The 11,867-nt window shown below is 49.7% G+C and overlaps 1 protein-coding gene across 2 annotated transcripts in view; it reads right to left on the bottom strand.

The window, feature by feature from the left end:
- Positions 1–11,867, bottom strand: part of LOC306654219 (signal-regulatory protein beta-1-like) — a gene marked incomplete at its 3' end in the record, with an annotated part of 55,046 nt that overhangs the window by 25,185 nt on the left and 17,994 nt on the right. Inside the window, exons 3-5 of one of the 2 annotated variants that reach the window (XM_079127547.1) lie at positions 6,287–6,607; positions 5,458–5,793; positions 4,920–5,032 (exon numbers count right to left, since the gene is read on the bottom strand). In XM_079127547.1, coding sequence (XP_078983673.1) covers positions 4,920–5,032; positions 5,458–5,793; positions 6,287–6,607 — 770 coding nt within the window. Of the gene's footprint in view, positions 1–4,919; positions 5,033–5,457; positions 5,794–6,286; positions 6,608–11,867 lie in introns of those variants that run through there. The other variant, XM_079127546.1, reaches the window with a different exon arrangement.

Here is an 11,867-nt window from a genome sequence, read left to right as displayed (position 1 = left end):
GGGCTCAACTTAAGAACAGACTGATCACCACTGAGAAGTCCAAATTTGAGTCTTTATTAAGCCAGCCAGCTGACTGTCTCACACAATGCCCCAAAAAATGGCTATTGGGAGAACAGCCCCGACCACAGGGTTGTAGGGGTTCTTATACCAAAAACTACATTAATCATAAGTGTCTGTTGCTATGATTCGAAATTACACATTAACATCATGAGATCATCGACAGAGGGGGAAGCGGGTCAAAACGACCCGTACCTAGGTACAAACTAAAGAATGGTTGCTAACATCCACACAATCACTGTTCACATGGTACATTGTTTAGGAGCAATAGGGATCAAAAGAGAGCAATTCTTCACTACATGGGAGTTGCCATTGTATATTATTAAACATGTCACACCAAGTAACTGATGATGGGCACAGAGGCGGGGTGTTGCCATGGGAGAAGCTTATTTCTTACATAACATGGAGTCTCAGAGCAAAATGGAGTCTGTTTAGTCATTTCCCTTAGAGTCTGGCCTAGAACATTCTCATGGAGTCAGATCTGTCAGCCCATCACATTTGCACATGACATGATTTTAAGAATTTATCCTGCGTTTCCTCCCCTTTTCTGTTCCTCCTCTCTGACTCTTGATCCTTCTATTCTACTGACCTTTCCTCTATCTTAGTTACTATCCTCCACTCCTTCTTTCCTTTATTGAACTGTGGTTTCCACAGATGGGAGAAAACATATTTTTTCTTTTTTGTTTTTGTTTTTTTAAATAATCTGTTTATTATTTATTTTTAATAATTTATGATTCATTGTAAGCAAATGGGGTACAACTTATTTCTCTTGTTGTACATGAAATAGAGTCATACGATTTGTGCAATCATACATATACATAGGGAAATGATGTTTGTCTCATTCTGTTATTTTTCCTCCCCCCACTCCTCCCACCCCTCTTTTCCCTCTATACAATCCATCCTCCTCCATTCTTGCCTCCCTACCACTCCCCATTATGTATCATCATCCACTTGCCAGAGAGATCATTCATCCTTTGGTTTTTTGGGATTGGCTTATCTCACTTAGGATGATATTCTCCAAGTTCATCCATTTGCCTGCAAATGCCACAATTTTATTCTTATTTATGGCTGAGTAATATTCCATTGTGTATATATATCACAGTTTCTTTATCCATTCATCAATTGAAGGGCATCTGGGTGGTTCCACAAACTAGCTATTGTGAATTGAGCAGCTATGAACACTGATGTGGCTGCATCACTGTAGTATGCTCATTTTAAGTCCTTTGGATATAGGTCAAGGAGTGGGATAATTGGGTCAAATGGTGGTTCCATTCCAAATTTTCTAAGGAATCTCCATACTGCTTTCCAGAGTGGCTGCACTAATTTGCAGCCCCACCAGCAATGTATGAGTGTACCTTTTTCCCCACATCCTCGTCAACACCTATGATTGCTTGTATTCTTGATAATCGCCATTCTAATTGGAGTGAGATGGAATCTTAGGGTAGTTTTGATTTGCATTTCTCTTATTACTGAAGATGGTGAACATATTTTCATGTTTGTTGATTGAGTGTAGATCTTCTTCTGTGAAGTGCCTATTCATATCCTTAGCCCATTTGTTGATTGGATTATTTGTATTCTGGGTGTTAAGGTTTTTGAGTTCTTTATAGATTCTGGAGATTAGAGCTTTATCTGAAGTATGTGTGGCAAAGATTTTCTCCCACTCTGTAGGCTCTCTCTTCACATTGCTGATAGTTTCCTTTGCTGAGAAAAAGCTTTTTAGTTTGAATCTATCCCAATTATTGATTCCGGCTTTTATTTTTTGTGCTTTGGGAGTCATGTTAAGGAAGTCTGATCCTAAGCCGACATGATGAAGATTTGGACCTAATTTTTCGTGTATAATATCCAGGCTCTCTGGTCTGATTCCAAGGTCCTTGATCCATTTTGAGAACACTAAAGAAAGAAATTAAGGAAAACCTTAGGAGATGGAAAGATCTCTCAATTCTTGGATAGGCAGAATTAATATTGTCAAAAGGGCCATACTACCAAAAGTGCTATATAGATTCAATGCAATTCCAATTAAAATCCCAATGATGTACCTTACAGAAATAGAGCAAGCAATTATGAAATTCATCTGGAAGAACAAGAAATCCAGAATAGCTAAAGCAATCCTCAGTAGAAAGAGCGAAGCAGGGGGTATCGCAATACCAGATCTTCAACTCTACTACAAAGCAATAGTAACAAAAACGGCATGGTGTTGGCACCAAAATAGACAGGTAGATCAATGGTACAGAATAGAGGACACAGAGACAAACCCAAATAAACACAGTTTCCTCATACTACACAAAGGTGCCAAAAACATACAATGGAGAAAAAATAGCCTCTTCAACAAATGGTACTGGGAAAACTGGAAATCTATATGCAGCAGAATGAAACTAAACCCTTATCTCTCACTCTGAAAAAATTCAACGCAAAAGGGAGAAAACTTTTGACCTTTGATTTTCTGAGTTAGCTTATTTCACTTAGCATGATGCTCTCCATTTTATTTTTTTGAGAGTGGGATGGTTGACTGATTTCTCCCTTGGCTGAATCCGTGTTGGAGTATAGGAAAAGCAATTGATTTATGGTTGTAGATCTTGTGTCCCATTCCTTTGCTGAACTGATTTATAATCTCTAGAAATCTCTGTTGGAGAGTTTTGGGACTTCTAGTTATAGGATCATGTCATTTGCAAGCAGACGACTTCTTTTCCTGTTTGTAGCCCTTAATTTCCATGTCTTGCTTGATAGCTCTGACTAGTGTTTCAAGAAGTATACTGCACAGGAGAGGTGCGAGTGGGCAACCTTGATTGTACTTTGATAGAGAGTGTATTTGATTTTTCTCCACCCAATATGATGTCAGCTGTGACTTTGTCATTCACAGCTTTTATAATGCTGAGGTCAGGTTCTTCCATCCAAAGCTCCTCTAGCATTTTTAACTTGAATGGATGCAGGAGTTTATGAAAGGCCTTTTCTGCACATATTGAGAAGTTCCTGGGATTCCTGTCCCTGATTCTAAGTGGTGAGTAACATTTATTGATTTGTGAATGCTGAATCAACTTAGCATTCCTGGGATAAAACCCACTTGATCATGGTGTATTACCACCTTGTTGTGTTTTTCATGAAGTTTGGAAAAATTTCATTAAGTATTTTTGCATCTATGTCCGTCAGGGCTATTGACCTGAAGTTTCATTACTTTCTGTGTATTTTTCTGGTTTTGGCAGAAGGATTATACCGGTTTCATGGAATCTGTTAAGGAGTGTTCCCTCCCTTTCAATTTCATGGTGTATATAGAGAAAGACTGGTGATAGTTCTTCTGTAAATGTTGGTAGAAACCATGATGTTACCCACATACCCCAGGGGCATGGTAGTGCCCAGAGGGTAATGGTATGAAAGGGGGCTGAGCCTTCACCAAGATAGAAAGGACGCTTGCTCCACATCTTCCATTAATAAGACCTAGACCCATGTGTTTCAGACGCCTCTGGATAAGATTTTGCAAAGCAATAAAACACTAATACTCAGTGTTTCCAATGGTTCAAATCACTGTGCACTAAGCACTCATTTTATTATAGTTTATGTTTCCCTATATATTTAAACTGACATTTAACTGATCCGTGGAGTGTTTTTAATATTTTGACAGACACTGTAAAGGTGGAAGAACGATCATTTATTTTCATGATCACTATGGAGATGGCATCCCAGAGTTTCAATTTGCAGGGTCATTTTTACAGTTTTGCTCTTCCGTGGACAGCGATGGCTGTCTTTATGCAGGACAATACTGATGTTTGTAAGTGCTAAGGAGAAAATCATTCAGGTTAAGAGAATCTTATTGTTTTTTCTGGATTTGAGACATTGGACACTTAGGTAAAGAAAAATGAGAATAACTCTTCTTATTCAAACAGAATGAGTTCCTTTTGAGATCCTCAAGAAGCAGGGGAGGAGGGGTCAGCAACAAAAAAGGCAGAGGACTTGGGGTGCTTGATGGCCACCCCAAGGCAGTGGAGGAGAGACATCCTGACGTGTTCAGTTTTGCTTCATCACATTCTGAGGAGGTGTCCTGAGCTGCTGCCCAGAGACAGGTCCCAGAGTCCCTGCTCAAGACCATGAGTGCAGACTCAGCCATGGGGCAGCAAGGACTGGCCAGAGGAGCAACAGGGGCCTGTGGGCTGTGGGTGTCCAGGGAGGGAGGCATTTGGAGCAGAGTTAATAGAGGCTTGTCCACAACTTCTTCTCTCAGGCTGAGCACCATGGAGCAGGAAGAAGGTGGCAGAGACTGAGGGTCACAGGTAGCAGGGAGAGATGAAGATCTGTGGGAAACATGTCCTCATTCAATAATCTGCTCTCCATTCATGACTTGTCTCCTGAGAGCAATGAAGCACTGGTGTGGCCATCCTGGGGTGCCCGTCGTGAGTGGAAGAGCATCCCCAAGCTAGGACTCTGAGCTCAGCCTTTCCTGTGTCCTGACTCCCCTTCCTTCTCCCTTCAGCTTGACCACACTGAGGGTCAGAGGGGAGCAGCCCTAAGAGCAGCACACCTAGCCTTTCTCAACATTGCTGGACACCATGGAATCTTCTGGACTGTGGAGGCCGAGCAGTGGACTAATGTAGAGGTGGCCTCCAAGGGACACACTCAATCTGCTGACCCTCATGGCACCCTGGCTCTTCATCTCTGGAGCTCCTTGGACTCACTGGACTCCCATTACCAACCCTTGACCAACTTATCTCCTGACTACCCCACACAATTCCTGAGAATGGGGATCACACTGATGTTGCTTGAGAACCTGAGGGTGCTCAGGGATGTGTGCCTGCTGTCTAGACCCCACTGACTTCTGCTGTGCCCAGCCCCTCTGCAGCAGCCTGCTGCCCACCCTCCCCCCTCAGTACTTACAGTCAGGACTTCTGCTTCCTGTGGATGAAGATGGCAGTGACACTGACTGCCAGTAGGATCTTGGGGCCCAGGAACAGAGCTATGAGATATGAAGCAGGTGTAGATTTCACTGTTCCTGAGAATCAAGGGACAGGAGAAGATATGAGGGGGACTCCTAAGAGTCCATTTCTGGCAGCCTGCACTTACTCCAGCTGAGGCTACCAGGGCTCAAAAAAGTTGTGAAGCTTTTCAACACACACCCTGTCCTGGCTGCCCTAGGCAAGCGTGAGGCTGACATCAGGGTCTAGAGGTCCCTTATTCCCAGTCACCCAGCCTCAGCCCCAACACGTCCTCGCCGAGGGAAGGTGAAACGTGTGCTGCGTGCACACTGCCCTCCCAACCATGGTGGTTCCCTGGGAGCAGCTGACTTCAGGATGCTGCTGTGCTGCAGGCCTCTGGACTGCCCCACGAGAAGGAGGGGTCACTGCTCTTAACATCACAACAGAGACAATATCAGAATCAAGTTGAAAAGCACTCGGTCAGCCAGGGTGGAGGCCTCACCAGCCAGGTCGTGGTCCAGGCAATGCACCCTGGAGCCTGCAGAGACCTGCAGGGTGCAGTTTCTGGTGGTGGCCGGCTGCCCATCATGCTCCACCCAGCAGGTGAAGGTCACGTCCTCCCTGTGCACAGACGAGTTCACCAGCAGCCAGCTGGTCAGGCTGTAGGTCCCGTCCTTGTTCTCTGAGAGGGTTGAGGCCGTTTCTGTCTGGGGCACGTTTCCATTCTCCACCCAGGTCAGTTGTAGGCTCCGGGGGTAGAACTTCTTCACCTGGCAGGTGACGATCACCTGGCTCCCTGCCATTGTGGGCAATGGGGTGACCTCCACAGTGGGCGGAACTGAAACAGCACAGGCAGGAGCTGTGACCTTATGGCACAGACAGCTGAGCTCCTGCCAGCTCAGCAAGGGCCTCCCTCAGGACAGGGCCAGGCATGCAGCAGGCCATTGAGGGTTGCACAGGAATGGAATAAAAAAATCACAAAGCCTGCCACACCATAAGTGCCCGTGCCCAGTGGCTCCCCTTGGGGTAAAAGTGAGTGAACTGACCAGCCCAACTCCTGGCCTGCAGAAAGATTAGCACAGTACCTGGACCTACCCCCTACCCTGGCATGCTGATGCTCGGTTGAGTAGGAGCTCAGCAGTGGTAGTTGCTGCTGGCCAATGAAATGAAACCACCAGCACATGGCCACAGAGCAGGAGTACCCATGTGCATGGCAGGTGGGCAGCCCTGCTGGGAAGTAGAGCCCAGGCCAGTGAGGTCCTGAGCAAAGTCCCCTGGGGAGCAGGCTGGGTGGTCAGGTGTGGAATGGAGCAGGGATCAGGGTCCTGTACCTCGGATGGTGTCAGACAAGTTGGCAGTCCCACGAAGAGGAGGTTCCCCCTGCAGGGTGACATGGGCCACCTGGCAGATAACCTGAGTGTGGATGTCCCCGGGGGCCAGGGTCACCTGGGCTGTGCTGGACACCCTGTAGGACACACTTTCTCCCAGGAGGTCCACGCTGGTCTGGATGTGGGAGAGCTCGTTCCCGTTTTTGAACCAGGTCAGGGTGATGTTGCGGGTGGAGAAGCCGTGGGACTCGCAGGTGAAGCTCACTGTCTGCCCAGGTGTGGCCCTGGTCGCAGGACCTGATACCTCAGGGAGAGAAGGTCTGGCTGTGAAGGAGCAGTGACAGACAATCAGGTGATGGAGCCCACCTCCGACCAGGAGCCAGTGACACTGAAGAACCGTCCTAGAGGTTATTGTTGTTGTATTTGTTGTGCTGGCGACGACCTAGCTGTAGGCCAAGCACATGCTCTGTCACTGGGTTACACCCTAAACCAGGACAATCTGGACTCAGGGAGGAACTTACAGACCTGCCTCACTCTTTTTAATATCCTTTTCTGCTCACTGGCCTGGCAACCTGGCCTCCAGGGTAACTATTTAGAAGACGATGCAGGGACACCCAGCACCTGAACACCTCCCTGAACAGGGAGCAAGGGTTCTCATTTCATACACAGGTATGAAACCCGTTGCTCAGCACCTTTTTTCCAGGCCACACTGAGCACAGCTGGCTGTGGATCCACAGAGCTGCCTCTGGACACTCAGCAAGCAGCTGGGCGTGTTGCTCACGCCTATGATCCTAGCCACTGGGGAGGCTGAGGCAGGAGGACTGCAATTTGAAGGCTAGGCTGGGAAGCTTAGCAACATCCTGCCTCAAAATAAAAAGCAAGAGCTGGGGTGGTAGCTCAGTGGTTAAGTGCCTCTGATGCTGTGTTGAATCCCCAGAACTAAAAAGAACAAAAACATAAAACATACCCGACCACACCCGGCAAACCCAGGTCTGTCCATGTCACAGACTTTATTCTGTGCAGACTCTTCCACAGGTAGTTATGAATTCATGCCAATTTTCTTCTTTCCACAAACATGCCCTAGATCTAACCTGGGCCAAGGCCTGAATTTGACAGGAAGTGGATGAGGGGCCCTTTTCTGAATCTGGGCTTCTCTGGGCCGCTTTCCATTGGAATCCCGGGTCATTGCGTGCTGAGCAAGCCACAGGGCTAGGGCATAACTGCTGGCTCATTCCAAGAGACGCAGACCCAGGCATCAGAGCAGGTCCTGAGGGCACAGGTGAGGGGATCAGGAGGCCGGGTGGCTGTGGACAGGTCCTCAGAGGGTCCTTTGGTGTCTCCAGATTGCTCCTCAGCACCCAGCACCTTCTAGGACAGTCGCCAGGCAGCAAATACCATGAGTGTTTGTATGAGCAAATACTGACCTCACTGCCTGACCCAGGTCCAGCACTCAGAGGCCACACGATGGAGGGTGTCACTGAAGAAGTGGAGTCACCTAGACCCCAGCAGCCTGGAAGTGTCTACAGGGGTTAGGGACTCTGATCAGTGGCCACATGTCAAGAGCTGCTCAATGTCCTGACCCTGGTCTGAGTTCTCAGAACCCCTCAGCTCTTGAGTCCCCACCTGCCCCATGAGGGGGTCCTAGTGAGAGCCCCTTGTGGGATAAGGCTCAGAGAGGGGCGTGGCCAGCCAAGGGCACAGGCTGGGGGAGGGGAGGAGAGCAGGTCCTCTCATCACACAGGACTATTAATGTTACAACTGCTCCTTCTCTGCTGAGCCTCAGTGTCCCCTTCTGTAAGGTGATTGAGATAAGCACCCTGCAGGATGAGGGGGAGGGCAAGGCATAGGCTGGCATGCAGTAGGAGCCTAATAAATGACTCCTGTGCCTGCTATGGTCACTCCTTCTGAAACCGCATATTCGTTCTTTAGTAGCCAGAAAGAGCAACAAATGCAGTGGGGACCCCGGGAACAGCCTCCCTCCTGCTCCTGCAGCTGCCAGGAGATCCCCAGAGAGAGGAGGAGCAGAAATCCCCAGATGAGGCTCCGCCCCTTTTCCTGCCCCAACCAGGTGCTGAGGGTCTCACCCAGGGCTTGAGGCAGCTGGGCAGGCAGCAGTCACTGAAATGAACCCCGACCTTCCCTCTGTTTTCTTAATAATCCCCACTGCAAGCAAGGTGTCCATGTGCTTCTCACACCATGAACAGCATTGCAGGGGTCTCCTGCAGACATGTCTCTGGAAAGTGGGGCTCTGTGAAGGGTCAAGGGCAGATTCCTGAGTGACAATGGCAGGGAGGGCTGTGGGCTGAAGAGCCAGGCCTCGGTGGCTCTCCCTCCTGTTCAGAGGCAGATACGTATCAGATGGGGTCTTGGGCTGGCTCTGGATCCGAGCGGGCTCTGTTGGGAGACCCCTCCATGGGTTCCAGGGAGCTGAGCCCAGCACAGACTGTTCTGAAGAGTCCACACCCTAAATGGCTCCCATGCTCTCCTTCATTGCCAGACGAAACCCCCAACTTCCCTCTGTGTCTTCAGGGCCTCTAGCTCAGAGGATGTCAATCCTGGATCTGTGTCAGAAAGTTCTGGAATAAGTAAAAACTCCACAGGCCCAGATCCATGTCAGACCTATTAAAGCAAAATTTCTAGGTGGGCTCTGGGTCTGGAAGTTGATGTCTTCCGCTTCCCACGTGATTTCTATGCACAGCCAGTGGGGACCCTCCAACTCCACCCACCACAACAGTAAGAACAACTGTACCATTATTTTAGGAAGAGTATTTTGCCCTTGTTTTAAAAGCAAAGCAGCTCTGTGTGTCTTGATGTGGAATGTTCCTATGGAAGGTGATAGTGGCTGATGTTTGGTAGAAGTTTTCCAGTCAGTAAGGGAATCAGGGTGTGAATGCGAAGGCTTCCTGAACTTGGGGGAGACAGATGAGGAGCAGAAACACTGACTCCCTGCTCAGCAGTTCAGGCCAGGATCTTTATTGAGCACCTACTGTGTCCTGGCTCTGCTGTGGAGATGGTGTCCATTCCCAGGGAAGAAGGGATCCTGGTCTGGACTCAATCCGGGCTCTGTTCCCCATGCTGGCATTAATGAGCTGTGTGCAAGAGGCCTGCCTGGTCCTCTGCTCCTCAGGGTCAACAGGACTGGCAGGTGTGAGGATGCACAGTGTGTGGAGGACCTCAGACTCATGCCTTAGGAAGAGCATGCAGGCCTCATGAGGAAACACCATGAGCACCTGTGCTTCCTGACCTGGGAACCCCTATGTCACCCGCAGGGAAGTGCTCAGGGAAGCGGAGTCTCTCTTAATCCTCTCAGCCTGCTGCTGGAGAATAGGGAGTGAGGAAAGCATGCCCTGCCCCCTCCTGCTCAGGAGCACCTGGTTGATAGGGGAGGCACAGGGACACTATCTTGGTGGGAGGAGAACATTAGCCTGCGCTGCCCCCGCAGTTTCCAGAGCATCCAGAGTGCAGGTTGGAACTCAGTGGGCCCCAGGAGCCTGTGGCACAGGGAGAAGACTCACCACAGGGGGGATGTGCTCTCTGTAGCCAGCAGACTAGGTCTGACTCTGTGATTGGCAAGTCCCTCAAACCCTCAGAGTCCTCAGCTGTGGAGCCACAGGGTGGGCCAGACTGGAAAGGTCAGAGCTGTGGAGCAGGCAGGTGAGGGGTGCAGATGGCCCCCATTTGCCAGTGTGGAGCCTGGATGAAGGAGCATGGCCTCCACAGGCCTCGGCCTCCCTGACCTGCAGAACGGGTGACAGCAGATCATGACAGGAGCACCCAGTGCAGGTCCTGCTACTTAGTGTGGCTCCCAGAACGGAAGGTGTTACCCTGACCTCTTGTCACATTCTTGGGACAAGGAGTCAGTTGTACCCACCTCGCACAGACAGCTCTGTGCCTGGGCCAGACTCAACTTCTTTGGGTTCAGTGCTTGATAACCGGAACTTCACACAGTAGTAGGTGCCGGCATCTGCTGGGGTGACGTTCCTGATGCGGATGGAAAAGTCCCTGTTGTCCCTCAGCGTGGTATCTGAGACATTTGTGACTCTGGGGAAGTGGCCTTCTTTGAACTTGTAGATTGTCTCCCGGTCTGGTCCTGACCCCTTAAACCACTCGATGGGCCCCATGGGGAGCAAGGTAGTCATAGTGCAGTGCAGAGTGGCCGACTCTCCAGCAGCGACAGACACTGACTTCTCAGGCTGAAGCACCTGCAGCTCTGGTTCAGCAGCTCCTGGAGGGAGACACAGGGTGGTCACTGTCATCCTGGTGGGAGCCTCTTGGTTTATCACGAGTTATCAGCAGTGCCTGTCACTGACACTGCTCACACAGGGGCCGTGGGCTCAGCACAGGCGTGTGTCCTCACACTGAGCAGCACCCTGGCCTGCTTCTCCCACTGCAAAGCACCTGCTCCTGAGCCCAGAGCCCTGAGCAAGCAGGAGGGAGGGACCTGAGGGCCGGGGCCTCTCCTGACTCTCAGGTGTCTCCAACTATTTGTTCCTCTTCCCTTTCTGACCACAAGGTCTCTGGCTCTTCATGGACATGACATTGGGAGGGTCATTGGTTCTTGAGACTCCTGAGCTGTGGGGAGTGTTGGGTGCAGTTAGTGGGACATCATTGGACTCTGAGTCTCTGGCTCAGCCTCCCTGTTCCACGAGATCCCAGCTCATGATGGGTTCCCTCCCTCAGCCTGGAGAGGTCATGGTGCACACGACAGTGAGCGTGCAGCTCAGTTAAGAAATGAAACATGCTGAGGCCCCTAGTGTAGCCCCAGTGTGTGATCATGTTGTGTCAGGTTTCTAATGCTGCTGTGACAAATGACCACAAACCCAGTGCCCAAATCAGAAATCCATCATGTTATGTTGTGAACATCACAAGCCCAATGTGCTGTCACTGGCGTCCTCCTGGGGTCGTGGGAGCTGCTGCAAGAAGAGGCTCTGTGCCAGGCTCTGCACATCCAGGGCTCCTGAGCTGCTTCCCCTTGTTACCCTTCCCCTCTTACTCCACCCTTCTGCCTCCGCATCCCATGAGAGGGAGGCAGGAGGGAAGCACAGGGCCTTGGGCAGGCAAGATGGTGGAGTCATGAGGGTACTTCTCACTCTCCCGCTGGGCAAGCCTGTCCACAGGGTCCAGCATGTGGTGCAGTGGCATTTGTGAGGAAGGTAATGTGTTCTATTCCCTCTTGACTCCACGTGGTCCCCTGCTTCCCCTCATTTCCTGTCCCCTTCTTGCCTCCACTGCCCTCATCCTTTCCTGGCTCTTACCCTCCTACCTCTTTCTCATAAGGACCCTAGTGATCTACTGGGACCAACCTGAGAAGAGACCAGCACTGTGAAGCAATTACCTCAAACATACTCCAGGAAAATATGGACAAAGTTGCCAGGAAGTCTGGAATCTCGTCAACAAATTGAGAACATCAAAAGAGAGAGACAGAAAGGATAAAAGGAACCACAGATATGTTTGGAAGTTGATAAACTCAATTAACTCAGAAGTTCACTGGAGATTCCATGAAAGGTTTGGACAGGCAGCTAAAAATGTCACAAATATAGAGCAGGAACCATCAACATGGCTGAATCTACAATTCAGAAAAAAA

Source organism: Sciurus vulgaris (assembly GCF_902686455.1).
Source record: "Sciurus vulgaris genome assembly, chromosome: 2".
Classification (NCBI taxonomy): Eukaryota; Metazoa; Chordata; class Mammalia; order Rodentia; family Sciuridae; genus Sciurus; species Sciurus vulgaris.
The sequence above is the reverse complement of the archived record's forward strand: the minus strand, read 5'-3'. Positions and strand labels throughout refer to the sequence as shown.